Here is a 22,445-nt window from a genome sequence, read left to right as displayed (position 1 = left end):
CAAACTCAGCTCGAATATTCAGTGGTAATTTTGGTAGACAGAGCATTGTAATCAGAAAATCAGCTTGATCAATCTTGATATTAAATAAGGATCTTTTGGCTGATCCTAGCTCAATTGAAAATTTCTTCAATGCAATTTCTTCAAGCAATGTGGATGGCTTAAATGGATTAATGTTATTATACAAGCAGTAGGCCTGATACCTAGCATTGTTGTAGCGGTAATGCAAGCTATCATAGGCAGCTTGATAGCAATTTTCAGTGTTGGCTAGATTTTGAACAAGCATAAGTGCATCCCCAGTTAGGTAGGATGTCAACAAGTGATATTTAGCCTCATCAGAGTACTCTTGGCTTGAATGCACTACTGCATCAAAAACATTCTTAAAAGAATTCCACCCATTGGGTTCTCCAGCAAACCTGGGAATTTTCAATTGAGGCTTTACAAATGCATTGATAGCAGAAAAACTTGTAGCGGTACTTACTTCAGCAGTCTTGGCTTCCACTACTTTAATTCGGTCAAATATTTCTTGAAACCGTGCGGTCAACTCAGTGAATTCTAAAACTTGTGCTGGTATCAAATTGTTTTGGTCAATTTGTTCAAATTCGTTAATCAGCTTGCTAAACTTTTGATTGTAATTCAAGTATAAATCACACAATTTCATTAGCACATTATCCTGATATTTTTCTGAAAGTGATAAAATGGATTGATTAAATCTTCTCAGTCTATTGAGCAGTGTACAGATTTCCATGTTGATAAAATATGTAGATACTTGCGGTAGCACTTCAAAAATAGGTTATGTTGATGTACTGACAATTGATGATGTTGAAAGCTAGTTCATTCGATAGTCACAATTGATACTCTGATGTCGATTGCAAGTTCATTTGATAGTTACAATTGATACTCTGTGAATAATTGATAGTAGATATTCGTTGTTCAAATCGATATCCAACCTCAAACTTTTTCAACTTGATGCATAATTTTTTTATACTCACAGTCTTTTTACACTTATCCATAGGTCTCTAGGTTCACTTTTATCCTGGCTCGGAGGATCAGGGTTCTTGTTACAGCCACCGAGGTGGGCACAATAACAAATTAATTAGTAGCTTCTACTGGTGGAGCCAGGTTGGACTGAGTGAACACAAATTGAAACGAATACACTTTTATTAATAATCGGAGGACCAGACCAACAATAAGTTGGTCAAATCAATTACTCAAACAAATAAATCAAGTTCAATACAACAAGTGGTGTAAAACAAAGTCTTTCATACAAAGGCGGGAATCTCACTACACGAGGTGGAAGCACAACTTGCTTAGTTCTATACTGTCTTTATGAATTATACTCAACAATAATAAGTCTCAGATCAGATTGATATTGAAGTGGTATCACAGTAATAAAACACTTGGAGCGGATTAATCTTGTAGAGAATAGACGTGAATGTAACTTGGAGCGGGAAAACAACACAAGACGTACCAGGAAGATCGACTTTCACTGTGTACAGAGTGAACAATGACTCGAGAATGACTCCTTCAAGGAAGAACGGTTCCTCGGCAAACGATAGTTCAAATAGCTCTGTAGGAACTAGAGGCAGCGCTCATAGCGGTTACTTACCGCAACTGGTTGGCAGTAACAGACAGTTATAGTAATAATTGTATAGTAACAGCATTGTAATAGTTATCTAGTGTAGTGATAATAATAATTATTTTTGAGACAGTCATATCACGATACGAGATACAAGATGGTGATACAGATACACGAGCACATGATATGGAATGATGATAAAGATATATGACATATGAACTGTGATACAGAGTCCTGGTATAAGATACAGAGATACTGTTGCATACTGTGTTGATGAACAGTGAATATTAAATAACTGTGTTATAAATGATAAATCTTTATATTGGCCATCTGAATACTTGCTAGTTGATTAAATTATTGCCTGTAGTAGAGTTGATTTTCTGTTGTTTTAGCGAGTCAATTCTTTCATCTATTTGATTTAGAGTACAAATAAAGTGACATCATAACTTCAAGTGCTCTCAACTCATTCTACAGTTTAAGAACCCACAAGAACTAGTTTTGTAGAATGAAAATCTGTGACTACTACTACAAACTACATTTATTGACTATTGTCGGCTAGCGCAAAAGTTTTATCCTTAGCTAGTCGAATCAGAATGAATAGAAAATGCTTGCATTTAAATTTTAGATAATTATATTGAGATATTGTCACGTCCTGCTCCTGGGAGGGGCATGTACAACACTAAAATGAATAATTATAAACTTGTAGCCATTAAACCAAAAAACAAAATTATAATCATAAGCCATGAGTAATGTTTCTCAACGTTTATTAATGTCCCACATTGTGTCGGCATGTGTTATGTCCTGCTCCTGGGAGGGGCATGGACAGCACTAAATAAATAATTGAAAACTTTGAGGTTTTCAACCAAAGTTGAAGAAACATTTCAATATTTATATATTATACAGAGTGTTCTGAGAAAAGTGCCCTTAAGTCAGGACGTGATTCCTCACATCAAAAGAAGAAGAAAAGTTATTAATATAGGTCTGAAAATGATTAAAATCTGTGTAAAATAAGTTGAGACTTTACCCTCCATCGAAAGAAATTGGAAAAAAGGTTGCCAATTCGTGTAAAATTGCTACTTTCTCAAATTTCCAATTCAACTTCAGAATTGAATGTAGAATATCATCCCCAATATCCTATTAGTGCTAAACTTTTATGATAAAATTGAAAACATCACCAAGATTTCTTTCTCTTTTTAATATCACCTCTCTCGGAATCATGGGGCGTCGTGATGCGTGATAATTTTATATCAAATTAAAGAAGAGAACGTCTCCTTTCTATTGATGTCTGGAAAATTTTTATTTTATCCTACCTATAATTAAACCCTATAATTTTAATCAATGATTATGTTCGTCAATGTCGAGACATTTCGAGCAGAAAACATGAAATTCTCGACATGCAGGAAACCTTTTTGTTTTGAAAGATAAGTTGGTGGTGAAAGTGAGAAAGTGTCTCAGAAATAATTGAAATTCTTTATTCAATTCTCAAAAGTAGTCGGTAGATCGTATTTTGGTCTCCAAGGAATTTTAAAGTTAGGAGAGCGACTGCATCGTATGCATTGTGTACCAAATTGTATGCTGGCTGACAATTTACAAGATTTTTGACTGAATTATTTTATTTGAATCATTTCAAACGCAAGCAGCTGATTGCCTCTAGAAAAGCTGTAATGAAACACTGCTTGGATTATTCCAGGCGACATTGTCGTTTTCACTATTTATAATCATGTGGCTTGCAATTGCTGAATTTTTCAATCGTTCTGTATTTTTTTTTTTTTTTTTTTTTGATCCCAGCTATTGATAGCATATATGGTGGCACATCAGCCACTATCCTTGACTTTGGAACTCCTGAGAGAGGCTGAAATACGTTCTTCTGAGTATGTTTGACAATAATTGGAGAAATAATTTCAATTATTTCTGAGAAACTTTCTCGCTTTCACCACCTACTTATCTTTTGAAACAAAAAAGTTTCCAGCATGTAGAAAATTTCATGTTTTCTGCTCGAAATGTCTCGACATTGACAAACATAGTCATTAATTAAAAAATAACTATATAGGTCGGATAAAAATTATCCAGACACCAATAGAAAGGAGACATTCTCCCCGTTAATTTGATATAAAATTATTACGCATTACGACGCCCCATGATTCTGAGAGAAGTGATATTCAAAGTAAAAACAAATCTTTGCTATGTTTCCTATTTTATCATAAAAGTTGAATTTACTTTTAACCCTTCAACCCTGAAATTTGTTTAGCACTACTGGGATATCAGAGATGATATTCTACATCCAATTCTGACGTTGAATTGGAAATTTGAGAATGTTGCAATTTCACACGATTTGGCAACCCTGTAATTTCTTCGGATGGAGAGTCAAGTCTATTTTACACAGACTATAGTTACCAAGTTATACAGAGTGGAATATTTCGTCTGAATTTCTGTGACCCTGCTAAAATGAAGCCCTAAGGCTAAGGGTATTTGTTTGCTGTAAAATTTAGCGTAATTAATGTAACATGAACTGGGGAATTGAACAAAACCGTTTCCAGACCTTCAGCTACAGTAATTTTTAAGATATGTGACAAAATACGCGAAACTTGGTTCCGAAAAACAAGTTTCTCTAAGGTTTGTAGCAGATTTACTATATTAAATGTACAATAAACACAAAATTTTTCTTCACAGATCTTGTAGAAAATTCAATTTCGAAGAGAAAGTTCAGATTAAGTCTATAATAGACAAAGGCAACCTTAAAAAAATAATCCTTAATTTTTTACATACAAAACGCATGAAAAATAGAGAGCTTAACAGATTTTGTCTATTTTTCATGCGTTTTTTTATGTAATTAAGGATTATTTTTTAAGGTTGAATTTGCCTATTATAGACTTATTCTACATCTTTTTCTTTGAAATTGAATTTAATACAAGTTCTATAGAAAAATATTTTGTGTTTATTGTACATTTAACATAGTTTTGTTAATCTGCTTCAAACCTTAAAGGAACTTGTTTTTCGGGACCAAGTTTCGCGTATTTCGTCACATATCTTAAAAATTACTGTAGCTACAGGTCTGGAAACTGTTTTATTCAATTTTTCATTAAATTTTACATAAAATACGCTGAATTTATTGTACATCCAGCCAACAAATACCCGTAGGGTTCCGTTCAGACGAAATCTTTCATTTTGCATAACTTGGGAACCAAGCATTTTCGGACCTATGTTAATGAGTACTTTTCACTTTGTTTTGATGAGAGGAATCGCGCCCTGGGCATCTTTTATCAGAACATTCTGTATATTGAGATAATTATGATTGAGCACTACTATGCTCATCCATTTATACTTCACTGCATTTTGTATAATTGGTTGCAATTTTATGACAAATAAATTGATTTTGAATTTGATTTAAATAGAACTTTCCAGTTTACGTCATGATGCCCAGATGAACTGAAACAGAGAGGAACTGAGACTCTCCCGATTATGATTCCTTAATTCATTCTGAAATTCGACATATGATTTTTGTAACTACAATATCACTAATAACCGATATTACTAAATATGTAATTAATTTATAGCAAGAACAATAAAAAAAAAACAGGCTACAATGTAGTAATATAATATCAAACTCAGCATCTACATCTATATATATATATATATATATATATATATATATATCTATATCTACATATTTATCTACATCTATATCTACATGCTTCAGTGTATAATGTTATGTCGTGGTATTTTTTAGTGTCTTAGTTCAATCATTCAGACAATTTTTCATCAAATCAAGTTCTTATTGTACAATTCTACATTGATTTGATTTATTGCCGTACAGTTTCTAATTAAAATAAAATTTGAAATGTTTCTACTCATGCTCTGACTTCAAGTCAAATGACATCATTGTCAAATGATCACAAATTAAATTAGTGACAAATGCGAAAAACCTGCACTAAAGGGTACAGACATGGTCTCGACTACCTAAACTAGCATACAGGCAGTGAGTACTAAATTCAAAATACGCAATTCATTTGGCATTCGCTATTCCGTTTTCCATTATTTAGATTAGCTCATTTTCGGCTGTTTGCACAGTAAAGCTCGAAACTGGATTGGTACAGCTGGCTTACATTCGAAATGAGCCACATTATTACAAACGAGAAATGATATGGATTTAATCCAGTTTAACATAGTTTTGTTAATCTGCTTCAAACCTTAAAGGAACTTGTTTTTCGGGACCAAGTTTCGCGTATTTCGTCACATATCTTAAAAATTACTGTAGCTACAGGTCTGGAAACTGTTTTATTCAATTTTTCATTAAATTTTACATAAAATACGCTGAATTTATTGTACATCCAGCCAACAAATACCCGTAGGGTTCCGTTCAGACGAAATCTTTCATTTTGCATAACTTGGGAACCAAGCATTTTCGGACCTATGTTAATGAGTACTTTTCACTTTGTTTTGATGAGAGGAATCGCGCCCTGGGCATCTTTTATCAGAACATTCTGTATATTGAGATAATTATGATTGAGCACTACTATGCTCATCCATTTATACTTCACTGCATTTTGTATAATTGGTTGCAATTTTATGACAAATAAATTGATTTTGAATTTGATTTAAATAGAACTTTCCAGTTTACGTCATGATGCCCAGATGAACTGAAACAGAGAGGAACTGAGACTCTCCCGATTATGATTCCTTAATTCATTCTGAAATTCGACATATGATTTTTGTAACTACAATATCACTAATAACCGATATTACTAAATATGTAATTAATTTATAGCAAGAACAATAAAAAAAAAACAGGCTACAATGTAGTAATATAATATCAAACTCAGCATCTACATCTATATATATATATATATATATATATATATATATCTATATCTACATATTTATCTACATCTATATCTACATGCTTCAGTGTATAATGTTATGTCGTGGTATTTTTTAGTGTCTTAGTTCAATCATTCAGACAATTTTTCATCAAATCAAGTTCTTATTGTACAATTCTACATTGATTTGATTTATTGCCGTACAGTTTCTAATTAAAATAAAATTTGAAATGTTTCTACTCATGCTCTGACTTCAAGTCAAATGACATCATTGTCAAATGATCACAAATTAAATTAGTGACAAATGCGAAAAACCTGCACTAAAGGGTACAGACATGGTCTCGACTACCTAAACTAGCATACAGGCAGTGAGTACTAAATTCAAAATACGCAATTCATTTGGCATTCGCTATTCCGTTTTCCATTATTTAGATTAGCTCATTTTCGGCTGTTTGCACAGTAAAGCTCGAAACTGGATTGGTACAGCTGGCTTACATTCGAAATGAGCCACATTATTACAAACGAGAAATGATATGGATTTAATCCAGTTTAAAATAACTGAATCTCGTTCAAGCTGGTTAGCTGGCTAGCCTATATATATAGAGCTAGTGCTACTGTTCAAATACGACAAATAAGCCTGGGTTTTTCTGATTAACCACCAATTTTTCCCAGATGATAACACTGATAAACTGATATTCCGATCTTTAAATGAAATCAGATATTCTCGATTTCTGAATAAGCATCAAAAACTACAAAACTCAGGTTAACAAGTGGATCAAGCAATATAGAATTCACTTTTCTCTATTGAAGACCTCTTCAAGGTCTATTTTCACATTAGACTATACTACAAATAATATTCTCATACAATATTTAGACTTGGAAGGTTGGTTGCAAACCAATAATAAATGTGAACTCCACCTTGACAAATATGAGAGGGAATAAAAGAAATATTTCCATGAATAAAAATATATTCATGAACAAAAATGGAATACTATATGCGCTATTTTCGTAAGAAACTGGAGAAAACTATTATATTCATACCTAAGAACGTCCCTGTCATTACATTTGTCTGTTTGTACTAGATTGAGAGTATGCTTCTTGAAAAGTACAAAAATAGATTGATAATTGAAATATGTGTCCTATAATGAATCCATCCGGTGGGTTCAATACCTGAATTGTAGTTTCAGGTAGTAGATGCCTTTTCGTGAATTTCTGGTGGGATCTGAGCGCATTTGTTACTGTGCGCATTTGTCACGACTCCGTTTTCAAGTCTCGTTATTTTATTAAATTGTTGGTATTGACAACTAACAAACTACCTTCACTACTACACTCAGTGGAGCAAAGAGAAATCATGAGTGAAGTAGAGTTATGAGTAGAGAGATCATCTGTAATGTGGGTTCCGAACTACTTGAAAATTGTTTTATTTCATTTAACTGGTCTCAAATTGAATACTAGTTGATCCTGGACTCTCACCTACTAGTGGACGTTTATTAGCTACAGTAGTATTAGTTTTGATACTAGCGGAAGAGAATCCAGGGTATAGAAGTTATGTGATCCGGAGTATAAAGACAAATGCAAAATTCAATAATATTGTCAAAAGTGGATTATAGTCAGTGCCTGTAACATTTCAATGGTGGAGCATACAATGAATGAAACTTCACAACATGTGAGTACAAACTTTCTGTGAAAGTCGGCAGCCAGTCATTCAACATTTGAACACGACGTTACGCCCCTTGATTCTAGACTAGTACCAGCCTTATCAAAAGCATAAGCTTATAGGAAACTCATCTATTGTATTACCGTATTTCATTTCTAAGGGTGGATTTCAAGGCTAATATTACAAAGGGCTCCATATTCAATTCACACTACTTTAGAGCTTCCTTAAATTTGGAGGAAAAGTTGGTGATTTTACCAACTGTAACTCGAAAATGACGTTATGTTGTAAGAAACTTTTTGTTCAAGGAAACTCTGACCACATCCTCATGTAACGCTTGAGAAGAGCGTGTACTAGGTCGGTGGACCGGCGCGGCTCGACGCGGCGCGGCGCGGAAAATTTTCGACCCGAAATTGAATACTTGTGATCAAGTGTACCTCCGTGCTCTGGGAGCGCGGTGCGGCACGGATCTCGAAAAGTCTCTGCACTTTTCGGGGTCGAAACTGCGTCGCGCCGCGCTCAGAGGGTAGGTCGAAATTTTCTGCGCTCGGGTAACTTCGTGAGGGCTCGGATGTTTCCGACCTCTGTTTTAGTAAACGTTAATGGAATGTACCACATTTTCTTTTTTCCTTGATAGTTTCTCTTTCTCTGCTCCATCCACAACTGCCAAAAATAACATTTCTTCAATGTCACACAAATGAGTCATCCATATCGTCTTGCCCTTTTATCACAACCTCAAATTAGAACCGACTTCAATTAGAATTCTAACTTCAACCATCATGTCTTAATTCAAATCGCAATTGACAAGTCTACGTCTCGAGAAGTGACAAGTCCGAAACTGCGCAAGTCCAAACTATGTCTTAATTTATCATATTGCAATTGAAAAGTCTACGTCAAGACTAACAAGTCCAAAACGGCGCAGCGCCGCGATCGCAGTGCACGGACCTTCCATTTTCCGCTCTCCTGCGCGCCGCGCCGCGCCGCTCCACCGACCTAGTGCACGCTCACCTTAACAATACTATAACTATACCAGACAGAATTTAAGGATACTCCTGATAATTAATGCATATAGTTTCCAATTTGTGTTCGAATTAACAGTTACGTGGCTTCTGTGATTAAAGAATTTGCTACTTGAAAGGTTTCCATGGTTTTCTGGTTTTAAGAATTTTCCATATTTTATGGTACAATGACTTCTTTATTTGGTTGTTAATGTACAGGTTGGGTTAAAAGTCCAAGAACGGCTTAATATCTCATACACAAAGGTAATTTGACGGTGGGTTTGATTGGGGATCCTTCTCAAATTGAAAATACTACTTTACTATGATTTTAAAAATTTGGTCCGTCATATTGAATGCAACTTTATTTTTTTAAATAGGAAGGTGGTCATGCGATACATGATTTCGACACGGAATTTAAAGAAAAAATGAATGGTGAGAACCGCATATCGATGTCTCAAACCGTTTCGAAGATATTCACATTATTAATCAATACCACTTATATGTATTTCATTTTTGATTTGCATGGTATTGATTAATAATGTGAATATCTTCGAAACGGTTTGAGATATCAATGTGCGGTTTTCGCACATTCATTTTTTCTTTAAATTCCGTATCGAAATCATATATTGCATGACCACCTTCCTATTTAAAAAGATAAAGTTGCATTCAATATGGCGGACCAGATTTTAAAAGTCATAGTAAAGTGGTATGTTTAATTTGATTAGGATCCCCAATCACACCCACTTTCAAATTACCTTTGTGTATGAGATATTAAGCCGTTCTCGCACTTTTCACCCACTCTGTATATCCAGGACCGAGTTTGATATTTTACCTCATTTTCTCCGCCCCCAAGTCTTGTTGATGTTAGAAGCTGAAAAATGAAAGAGTAGACATTCAAATTGGGTTGAGAAAGAACCAATAGCAGAGCAAGGACTTCGTTGTGATGGCGACAGCCAATTGAGTGTGTTGAGATTTCCGAAAAACACAAGCTGACTAATGACAAGCTCAAACCTGAAGATTACACTGTTCTATGCATTCACTCGACTTCAAAAATTCATATTCGAAAAAAACGTAGTATTTATATTCTGTTCAAGTGTCGTTGGTTGAAGAATTCAACTCTGATATCTCAGCTCCTCTTATGAGCAAAATTCCCGTTTATTCTGGTATTGCAATATAAAACTCAACCAATTACAAGTCAACCAATAAGAGAGAAGTAATTTCATTGCCATTGCGACAGCCAATGGAAGTTGGGCATAGTGAGAGAGTATTCAACCAATAAAAAGCCAAGTAATGTTAGAGCAACAATTGCATTACTATAAGTATCAGCTCAGAACTAGCGCCCAAATACTATTTTATGCTAATTAACTGAGTCAGTAAAAAATTTCTTTTTTTTAATTTATTATTTATATTAAAACTAGTCACTGGAACTAACCATTAATTTTTTTCTCTTATTTCTTATCCTAAAATATTATTTTTATATTATACTAAATATTATATTTTTATTGCTGAAGTTTTCTAGTGAAGCCTACAGTTCCAATCTATAATTTCATTACTTTAAATTCTTTTACTTTTTCAAGTAATTTGACTTTGATACTTCGTAAACTTAATTTTAATACTTCAATGAGTCATAATAATGTTTATACAATTATATTGTTTGATCGAATATTCTATTCATCTTTTTTATATTCATTGCATTTCGTTTTGGTATTTTATGAACTCATTATCAGTACCTATTGAGAGTTTCTTGAAAGTTATTCTCTTTTCTGGGCTTACAAAATATCATTTAAATATTGATGAATATCTTTGGTTTTGCAAAATTTAGGTTCTTATGGCTATTCATTTATATTTATCTTATATTTCGGTGGTGTGGCGTTGTGGCATTACGCCAATAAGCCTGTGAAATGCAGCCCTAAGATGTGAACCATTGTTAGAAATACAGTGTGAGTCAACAAAATGTACAAATGTTTTTGTAGTCAACTTCCAATGACATCGTTACTTTCCATTAACATTGACATGTTACTGTTAATTCAACCACAATGGAAACTATATGCATTAAATACAGGTTGGGGTAGAGTCAATTGACTAGTTTGGAAAGGTAGTAAGTAATGAACCGTTCATCTTGGAAAAAAAAGTTAATGGGTTCAATTCAGTTTGGAATATTGTTTTTATTGTTATTTTTTTTTTGGAAATTATATCAGTTAAATGGCGATCATAAGCAGCAATATACTAATGTAGCGTATTTTTAAAGTTTTTAAACGCATTTTGGCACACTGCGATTGGTAAGGCCAGGATCTCTTCTCTGATTCACTCCTTTTGTTCTTCCAAGGTGTGTGGGCGATCTTTGGAAAATTTATTTTTGAGGTAACCCCATAGAATAAATTTAATCTCATATACTTAAATCGGGTGAGCGTACCGGCCACCTCAAATCCACCCTTAGTGAGATAAGTCGCCCTGGGATCATTCGTCTCAACACATTTATTGAAATGCGCCCTGTGTGGGCTGTAGCTTTATCCTGCTAAATAATATTTCTCCCAAGTCATATACCTTAGCTAGTTCTTCCAATTTGGGGCGCAGACACGTCTGCAGCATTGTCACATTACGCTGGGAGGTGACATTGACGGTGATGTTGCCATTCTCAAAGAACTATGGCCAGCACGCTCACCCGATTTAAGAATATGAGATTTTTTCTATGAGATTAACTCAAAAACAAAGTTTCCAAAGATTGCCCACACACCTTGGAAGAACTAAAGGAGCGAATCAGAGTAGAGCCTCACCAATTACAGTGTGCCAAAATGCGTTCTAAAACTTAAAAAATACGCTACATCAGTGTATTGCTGCTTATGGCCACCATTCAACTGATATAATTATCAAAAAATTAACAATAAAAACTATATTTCAAACTGAATTGAACCCATTAAAGAATTCTTTTCCCATGTTGAACGGTTCATTACTTATAACCCTTATAAAATCGTCAATCGTCTCTGCCCCACTCTGTATAAGGAGTCTCCTTGAAGAGGTTGATAAAAATGTTGATCTATGTAATATAATAAAACAATATTTCAATTAGTATAACAGATTTTATTGTAGTTTAACAATGCAGTCCTCCACATTTTATCTCCTTTGGTTGTAATTAATTATGAATGATGGTTAATAGAAATACTGGTAGAAAGTTTCCATTTTGTGAGAAGTGAAGAAGATTGAGTTTGTAATCACAGTGAATAGTAAAATCTAACAACTGAGTTCTACTATTCGAGGACCGCGATTGTGGTTGGTTGAAATCACCCTCCAATAGAGTTTCTCATTGAATTAAGAGCAGGAGAATCCTTGATATAGATGATTGAATCAGGCATACTTGTGAAGTTTGTAGTTTCGAAGTATAGTAATCGCGAATCTTCAATTTTCATTATTGTCATAAAACATACAATATGATGTTACAATCTTTATCATTCATTAAAAAAGTTACAAGTTGAAGAGCTTAACTATCAAAGTCAAGCCTGTACTACACACTACAATAAAATTCACACATAATAAAAATAACAAAGGATTTATGAGCAATTAATATAATTCAGTACTACACATTAGTAATACCTCATATCTGTTGATAAAGTTTGTAGATTCGAAGTATAGTATATAGTGAGGTCCACGCTCTAATGGCAGTGGAGGATGATAGGAAAAAACGTTGCCGATCATCCGTCTTGTCAATGCCTTCTATAGACGGTAGCTGATAAAGGTTTATTGATGTAATATGAACTGTTCATTCCAGTTTAAAATAATCAATTATATTTTATTAAGGGAGAAATAATATTTTTCAATAATTTCATAATTAAGATGAAATATCTTGTTATTTAATTATTGATTCTACATTGTTAAAAGACGACATTGTTCGCATCTTGTCAATTCATCTAGCCCCTTCAAAGTTGCATAAAATGAATTAAATGATTGACCATCATCTTGTACACAAGCTATGATATTGTATACATTCATTTTTTTTATTGTCAATACTATAGCTATCTAGTCTAGAGACTAATGAGCTAATTTTTTCTATCCTAACATACTACTTTAAAATGTTAACAACGAATATCTCATTAGATATTGATATTGATACTGATATTGATTGTTCAATTAATATGTACACTTATGACTGTACTATAGAAGCTAGATTCACTCAATCACTGCTCTGCTCTTTCACTGGACACTAATTGAACAAGCACTACACTAGCTCATACGGTTTCCTCCTTTTGAGCCTCCGCACCAACCCTCCATTGTCTAGCAGCTGGATCGCCTCAACGTTGTCGTGTTGGTGCAGTCGCCCCTCGTGCCTCTCCGCATGCCTCTGGATCTCGGTGGACACCAGATCGACGTGCAGGTCTCTATGAAGATCGCTGTTCCTGACATACCAAGGAGCATCCACAATGTTCCTCAGCACCTTGTTCTGGAACCGTTGTATTACATTGATGTTGCTGTCTTTGGTACACCCCCAAAGTTGTATACCATATGTCCATACTGGCTTCAGTATCTGTTTGTACAGAAGTACTTTGTTTTGGATTTGTAAGTTGGAGTTTTTACCGATCAGCCAATACAGCTTCTTATATTTGATTCCAAGTTCCTCTCTCTTCTTCTTGACATGGACCTTCCAGCGAAGCTTTGCGTCCAAGGTCATACCTAGATACTTGGCATCATTGGCATATGGTACAACTTGGTTGTTAATTGTTATCGGTATGGGCAGGTCCTTCTTATTGGTGAAGTTGATGTGAATCGACTTTGCTTCATTTAGTTTCATCCTCCACTTTCTAGTCCAATCTTGAATTTTGTTGATGGATCTCTGTAGTTTTTCTGTTGCAATATGAATATTACTGTCTACTGATAATATGGCTGTATCGTCTGCAAATGTTGCTGTAGTATTCTCATCAAGGCTGGGAATATTTCTGGTATAGAGTAGGTAGAGAAATGGTCCTAGAACACTTCCTTGAGGAACTCCTGCTTTTATTTCCTTCAAATCAGAATATGAATTTTCATGCCTGACTCTTAAGTATCTGTCAGTCAGATAGGATTCTAATATATCTGTAAATTGCTTTGGTAGCACTTTTTTCAGTTTGAAAAGAAGACCTTCATGCCACACTTTATCAAAAGCTTGCCCTATATCAAGGAAAGCTTCTGAACAAACTTTTTTCTCTTCAAGGCTCTTCTCTATTACATTCACAATCCTATGCACTTGGTCTATTGTTGAGTGTTTCACTCTGAAGCCAAATTGGTGATTTGGAATTATGTGCTGTCTCTCAATTATTGGTGTTAGCCTACTCAGTAAAATCCTTTCAAACAACTTGGCAAGCACAGGTAGCAATGATATTGGCCTATATGATGATACTTCATGTTGCTCTTTACCTGGCTTGAGTAGCATTATAACTTCTGCTACTTTCCATATTCCTGGTACAAATTTGAGTCTGGAAGAGGCATTCAAAATGTGTGTTAATTTTACTATTGATTTTCTTGGTAGGTGCTTGAGGACTAAGCCAGTTATCATTTCGAATCCAGGGGTCTTTTTGTTATTCAGATTTCTTATTTCTCTTTTCACCTCTTCTACTGTGACACACATTATTTCTTGATTTGGCTGTAAGATGTTCTCCTCTTCTTCTAAAGTGTCTTCTTCAGTTGTGTTGTTTGGTTTAAAAACGTTCACAAGATGATCTGCAAAGGTCTGTGCCTTTTCATCACTACTCCTTGCCCATTGTCTGTCCTGCTTCCTGAGAGGAGGAGATTGATGAATGGGTTTTTTTATTCTGATTGCGTATACATTCATGATTAGATTCTTTTTTGGTAAACAATAGCTCTCTAATGTTTTTAATATTGATTCTACCGTTTCTGGCTCATTCACATCTTGTAACGATTCATACAAAGTCAAAGCTTCATTGCCTAACACGTTTTTCGCTCTTACAACTTGAATTTGGTTGGATTTTTTATTTGTCTCAGTCGCTATAATATAATTTCCGATATTTTTCCTGAATAGATCAAAATTTTCTCCCTTGCATAGTAATTCTGGCTTGTTGAAATCCATGTTTGTTCTTTAAAGAAAAAAGTATAATTATTACACAATTATTACTCACTCAATCCAGTCGTTATCATTCTCCTTTTCTGTTCAATTCCTTGACTGCGCCATGTTTAAAATATCTTAATAAATTCATAATCATTTGATGAAACCTTATTTATTTATGTAGATAACAAGAACTGAACAAAATAAAAAACTTATTATAAATCAAACAGTTATCATGTGATTGAATAACATCACATGATATCCAAACATCTGGCAACAGAGCAAAGCGAGAAAGAGATAGCACTATCCGTTTTGTTGAATGATAGACAAGGATTGCAATACCAATCAAAAACTGCCATTATAACGTGGACCTCACTATAGTAATCATGAATCTTCAATTTTCACTTTTTACCTCATATCTGTTAATAAGACTGGAGAGCCTCTGATGTTAATTATAAATGAATGAATAATTATGCAGAAACCATAATAAGGACAAGAAGCATCGACTGAATTCGCCCATAAATCTAGCTGATTTGAGGAAAGAAAAAGCTATAATCATTTATCACGTGGAATAAAGCCAATATTGTAGGCTAGCTGGCACTGGCTCTGTATGTCTTAAACGCTAAATTATGGAATTGCAAGAGGAGATTCTATTTTTAGGATAGTGAAGGGCATATTGTTGCATAACTTAGTTCCACACAAACCAATAGATGATAATAATTAATGATTTCCAATAATTCGTATTTTTGACCACTGAATCTATTGAAACACAATATTAATACAGTAATGGTAAACACAGAATAGTAGTCTATACAACAGTTTTATAATGAACGTCTTCAACGCACGAGTTGGATGTATATTTAAGACACAAGTAAGCTAGCATAGCGTGTCTTGAACATCTCTCGAGTCACGAGTGCATCAAAGACCATGAAACTGTTGTATACACTTTTTTATCCACGACCACACAAGAAAAATATCACATTGCTGACTTGAAAGGCTAGAAATCAACCAACTAGCCTCCATGGTGAAAAGATTGAAATAAAAAAGTGAATAATAAACTTGAAATAAAAACTCCAAATACTGAAAATTTGACGAATTGGAAACTTGACAAACTGGAAACATGATTTACTAAAAACTTGACGGACCAAAAACCTGATCAATTGGTAACTTGAACGACAGAATGAGAACTTAGTGCAATGAAAACTTGACGTTCTGAAAACTTGATAAACTGAGGTATTGACAAAAATTTAAAACTTTATAAACTGAAACCCTGATGAACTGGAGACTTGTTAACTGAAAACTTGACGAATTGAAAACTTGTCAAACTGAATACTTGATTAGTGAAAACTTGACAAACTGAAATCTGCCACCAGCATCAGAAACCGTTTTATAATGTTCAAGTCGTTGCATAATTTATTGGATACAGCAAACAATACAATTGTCGAAAAAAGAAAAAACCGACTATCGCCCAAAACTTCTTCTATTTCGTAATTTTGTTTCCAAATATTATGTAGGCTATGTCCATTTAAATTTCTACACCAATTCATCAATCTGAAACTACAAGTCAGAATAAAACAAACAATTTCAAATTTAGATGAAATGTTCACAACAATTTACTATAGTTTTGAAAATTCATTGCGAAAAGACCCATGTTATGGAATTGGTTTTGATTTTTCATGTTTAAATTTTAACTTGGTCGTAGATAAAACTAATTTGAACCATTATCATAATCAGTTCAACAACGATATTCCAAATTATTTCATGCCATTTTTCTAACCTGCCTGAATGCTTGCGTGCGAAGCACCCAATTTCTGTTGAGATGAACTCCAGCTCCAGATCTCTGTGGATGTCGGCGTTTGGGATGAATGTTGAGGTAGAGTTGCACAAGACGATTGCCTGATGCGCATTCGGCTGCATTGGTGATATAGACACTTGCTAACAATACATCTAGTGTTGCTACTCACCCATGCAGGCGAATGCACATCATCAGAGTCCAAGGAATTGATGCTTCCCCTGAAGTCGAAAATACTTCTCATACCAGAAGTGAAAAATACTGCCCTTTCAACTACAATAATTGATTGCTGCTGCCCTTGCTTTCTGGACTCCTTAAGCCTTCAGAATCCAATTATCCCTCTTCTGACACCAATTGTTACGGATTTTTCCCTCTACAAAATAGAACTATAGAATGAGCTGAGAACACTTGGAGTTAAAATTTCACCTTATTGTACTCTAAGCTGAATAGATGAAAGAATTTACTCACTGAAATAACAGATAATCAACTCTACTACAGGCAATGATTCAATCAACTAACAAATATTCAGATGACAAATATTAAGATAACTCACTTATAAAAACGTTATTTTATATTCACTGTTCATCAACATAGTATGGTGTTGTCTCACTGTCACTGTTTGTATCTTATACCAGGACTCTGTATCACAGTTCACATAATATGTGCTCTACAACCTGAAACCATGTAGATCGCTCTATCTTATCCAATCGATCAATAAATGATTCAGAATTACACAACCTACAGGAAAGTACCAAAGGCACTCTACTTTTCTGTATCTTATACATATTTCCAGGTACACATGATAACAATGTCCCTTGTATTTTCAGAAACACCTAATTCTCAGATTCAACCATCATCACCAACTTCAGTGTCTTCACTTCGAGACTTTGCACAATGATAAAGGTTCATGAGATTGTGTTCTATGAGAATCACGCGTTACATGTACTTAATTTTGAGTCATAATTTCTTAGTGAAGAGGTGCGCATAAGGACGCCTCAAGGATAAAAATTTCAAATACGGTACTCATAACTTCTGGCACACAATGATTGGATCTCCTCGTACTAGAGCTAATTCTTCTCAGCTCGTCAAGGCGGTTCAGAATCATGTATCATAAGTCAAAATTCAGTCGAAAAATGAAAAATTTATTCTTGAGTTTATTATTTCAACCACACAAAATATGACAAATCCTGAATAGTTTCCTAATTGATTCCATGTTTCAATGTTATTCTGTTATATCCTCCAAGAGGACGAAGGAGAAGATCAATTTCGAGCGACCAACCAACGAAATCGATCTGAATAATGATTCAAAGAATATGTATCGAAGATGTAAAGTTGATTGATGGAACCAATCAAAAGTAATCGTCAAACACACATAGGCTGAACACAATTCCACAAATGGAAAACGACCATAAAGTGGGGTCCACGATATGATGCCAGTATTTGATTAATATTTGTATTTCTATCCTTGTCTATCATTTGATAAAGTAGATAGCGCTATGCTATTCTGACTCCGCAGCGTTCCCAGATCTTTTCTTAGCTATTTAGAAATATAAATCAGCATCAAAAGCGAGGTAGGCCAAGGAAAATATGGATGGCCAATCTTCAAAAAAAGATGGAATGCAGATGTTTAGGAGAGGAGGACTGGAGAGATGAGGGACAATTCTCAAGTTGCAAAAACTTACTAAGAGAAAAAAGAAATACGATTAATCAACAAAATATTTAAACTTAATTATTAAAAGTTATTATTGAATAATTGAAAAATATAATTTCTTGGCGAATAGAATACAATGATTGATTAGTTTCAACAGGGATAAAAACTTGATATCACATCAGATCACTTATCATTTGTAGAAGGCAGTGACAAGACAGAAAATCGGCAACGTCTTTCCCTAGTGCCATTATATCGTGGACCTCGCTATAGTCATTTAGGCTCTAGTCATCAATAGGATGTGGCAATACTTGTTCATGCATTGCATGCTATTATGGTAGGCTACATCAGAATGCAATTATAAATTAAACATAATAATTGAAATACCTTCACCGGAAGATGAGAGCATCTCGGTAGATGACTGCCAGGACGACAACAAGGTTGTCCTGTATCGTCCCTGGTGAGGGCATGCAGATCTGGCAAGCTGCCCATCACCAGCTTACCATCCACATGTGGATCACTGCAAATTCCAATAACACAACATATTTATCACAAAAATACAGCAGTACATCCAAAAATGTGGTAGACATACTTACTGTGGTAGAGTGTGAGTGTCGATGCAATCTCAACCTCATGAAATCATAAAATGTTTAATACAAAATACAAAACAATAATGTGGTGGACATACTTGATTCAGTTTCAGTGTCTGGTTGCAATCTGAAAACGCGAAAAGGTCACCGAAAAACAGAACCCAAAAATATAGCAGACTCAATGATGTACACATAATACATTATATTTTGGTAATGTAACATATGTATTGCATGAGTAATTAGCATATATTGTATCACATTCACAATTGAACGTTTTGTTATAATCACTATCTCTGAAGTCAAAAACAATTCAAGACACAGAAAATTAAAAAAGGGAATGAAACAGCTAAAGGACCAATGCTATATTTTCAAACCATGTGACATCTTTTCAGAAAGGGAAGTATTCCCTATTCTGTGAAAATAATAACTGACTATTCAATTCAATAATTCAAATCAACACAATATACATAGAAGAAATCAAAACACAAAAGATCACAATCAAAAATAAATTTCTAATAAAATACAAACAAAAGGCTTCATGGTGGGCTGTGCTGAAAAGAAAGAAAGGAGGAAAAATACCTAGCCAACTATGGTTTCCCATGTAATAGGCAGGTAGAGTAAGGAAAAAAGTAAGGGAAGAAGGGTGAAGAGGAGAAGAAAAGGGAAGTATTGGAGAAGAAAGTAGGAAAAAAGAGAAAAAAATGTGAAAAAATTGTAAGCGAGTCCACTTTCAACAAATTTATCCAAAAGAATTGGCCTTGCAAACAGTAGTTAGTTATTAGTTGTTATTAGTTGTTTAGTTATTAGTTGCTGACGTATGAGTGGCGTATTAATAACGATTAAATTAATGGTATAGTGGTAAATTGTTGGTCTGGCTACTCGCCAAACTCACATTGAAAAATGCATCGAATGTTGTAATGTTTGAGTAACTTCCAAGAGATCCCACTTCCCCAGTTTCAACATAATGTTACGCAGTCGTCAAGGATCGATTTTAATCAACTCTAGAGAAATGTTTGATGCAAAATGTTTACTTTTCATTTCGGTTTGAACTACTAGGAGCAAAACATATTAAAAGTATTCACTCCTTTCAAAGGAGCTGATCTCAAGCAAAGGTAGAGCCAGGATGAGGTTTAACATCCTAGTCAGGGGCTGGAGAGGTGTTACTTTGAAAGTATTATATTGTAAGGCCTCTTTCACACGGTGAGATCACGAATTCTGTTCCAAGGTGATTGACATATTTCGCTCCTACTGCTGTGTCTTTCACATGAGAATCCTACAAAGTTAAAATCTTTTAAAGTTTAAGTGCCGGTCGCACAAAAGCCGATTAAATTTTAATCGTGATTAAATTTCACGATTAAACGAGAACCAATCAGAGAAGCCCTCTTATCAAGAAGGCCTTCTCTGATTGGTTCTCAGGAAATTAATCATGGTTGAAATTTAACCGGTTTTTGTTCAACCAGGTCTTAAAGTTTCCAATCGAAAGTAAAATTCTAGTCGGGAAGAAGCCGGTAGTCAGGCAGGTAGAGGAGATCCTGAGTAATGTGAAAGACTACATATACTGTTTTTGGTGAAATATAGTGATATTTATCCAATAATGAAACAATTGAATACTGTCTAAAAATATCACTGTTCCTTCCAACACGCATGGTGTCATCACTTTTTAATAAATTCGTGATATTTTTAGACAATATTCAAGTGTTTTACTATGAAAGACTACATTGGACTCAATGCTTTCTGGTGATGAGAGACAGGACCTCAGTCATAATCCATGGCTCCTGCCCTGTGAAAGAGTAAGGAATGATATAATGCAATTCCTACAACAATATGGTCATTGAAATGTTAAAACGTTTTAAATATTATTAGAATAAGGAACCAAGAATGTTGTAACGTTAAGCAATTCAACAATAGCATCAATTCAATATTGCTTTCATTTTGAATGATGCTGGTGTTGTGGTGTTCCAGTACAACGTTATTTCGAAAACAAATGTCAGCGATGTAATACAATAGATTCTGGGAGGTATTGGCAACACAACACAACAATGTGGCATTGAAGACTTCCTCAGTATGGATTTAAGGAGATTGATAATAAACCTGTTGGAAATTATATATGTTCAAATGACAATACTATTTTCAGAGACTCCAACAATGTGGTATTAACGACTTCCTCAGCATTGATTTAAGGCGATTATTGATAAATATGGAAATGATATTACAAGACAATACTATTTTCAGAAACTCCAGCAGTGTGGTATTGACGACTTCCCCAGCAAGGATTGAAGGCGATTGATAATAAATGAAAATTATATCACAAGACAATCCTATTATCGGAGATTCGAAATTGTAAACAAATGAAATTTCGAATATCACCAATGCTAGCGATTGTAGGCTTATTTTGGGAGAATCAACAATAATATTAGGACGCGAGATGTTTCCAGTTCAAGTATTTCGAAATGTAGATAATCAAAGCAAATACGTTCACAATACGAGGGGTTGTCCACAACGTTGTCTTGGTGACGACGTCACAAACGTCCAGCAATATTCAGAAACCGCGCACCACCAGAATTTCTAACTGAAAACACGTGTGTGAATCCCCCGGAACCAGTGCTGATGATGACCAGCACATGCGCAGTAGGACTGATGCCAAGGGACCTGTTGTGTTGCTAGGACACCACATAAATTGAGATTTATTAATAATGACATTCGGTGAACCCCCCTTGTTCGCTTTTCCACTGTTATGAACCTTCAATATTGCTCTCGAGTGTTCCTTTTCTTCATATGACTTGATAATATTAAGAAAACCATAGCACAGAAGAAGGTACATATTGAACAGAAGAAGCTCCCCCAAATTCAGACGCATAGTCTTATTGGGGGAATTCCACTCAATCAATTTTTACTTTCCTTACCCTATTACCTACCATAGGTAAGGGACGTATTGCTTCCCAAAAAATGTAAGGTACCCTAATTCGATGTTTTCTATACGTTTCAAGGTCCCCTGAGTCCAAAAACATGATTTTTGGGTATTGGTCTGTATGTGTGTGTGTGTGTGTGTGTGTGTGTACGAGTGTATGTACGTCTGTGTACACGATATCTCATCTCATACGATGACTTGAAACGGAATGACTTGAAATTCGGAACTTAAGGTCCTTACACTATCCGACACGAACAATTTCGATCGAATGCGATTCAAGATGGCGGCTACAATGACGAAAACGTTGTCAAAAACAGGGTTTTTCGCGATTTTCTCTAAAATGGCTCCAACGATTTCGATCAAATTCATACCCAAAATAGTCATCGCTAAGCTCTATCAACTGCCACAAGTCCCATATCTGTGAAAATTTCGGG

The 22,445-nt window shown here is 34.7% G+C and overlaps 1 protein-coding gene across 1 annotated transcript in view; it reads right to left on the bottom strand.

Annotated features, from left to right (window-relative positions):
- Nucleotides 1-22,445, bottom strand: part of LOC111054227 (protein unc-93 homolog A) — a 121,368-nt gene that overhangs the window by 77,375 nt on the left and 21,548 nt on the right. The window contains exon 2 of the mRNA XM_022341204.2: nucleotides 18,901-19,033. Coding sequence (XP_022196896.2) covers nucleotides 18,901-19,005 — 105 coding nt within the window. The 5' untranslated portion in view covers nucleotides 19,006-19,033. The remainder of the gene's footprint in view (nucleotides 1-18,900; nucleotides 19,034-22,445) is intronic.

The sequence above is a fragment of the Nilaparvata lugens genome, chromosome X, assembly GCF_014356525.2.
Source record: "Nilaparvata lugens isolate BPH chromosome X, ASM1435652v1, whole genome shotgun sequence".
Classification (NCBI taxonomy): domain Eukaryota; kingdom Metazoa; phylum Arthropoda; class Insecta; order Hemiptera; family Delphacidae; genus Nilaparvata; species Nilaparvata lugens.
The sequence above is the reverse complement of the archived record's forward strand: the minus strand, read 5'-3'. Positions and strand labels throughout refer to the sequence as shown.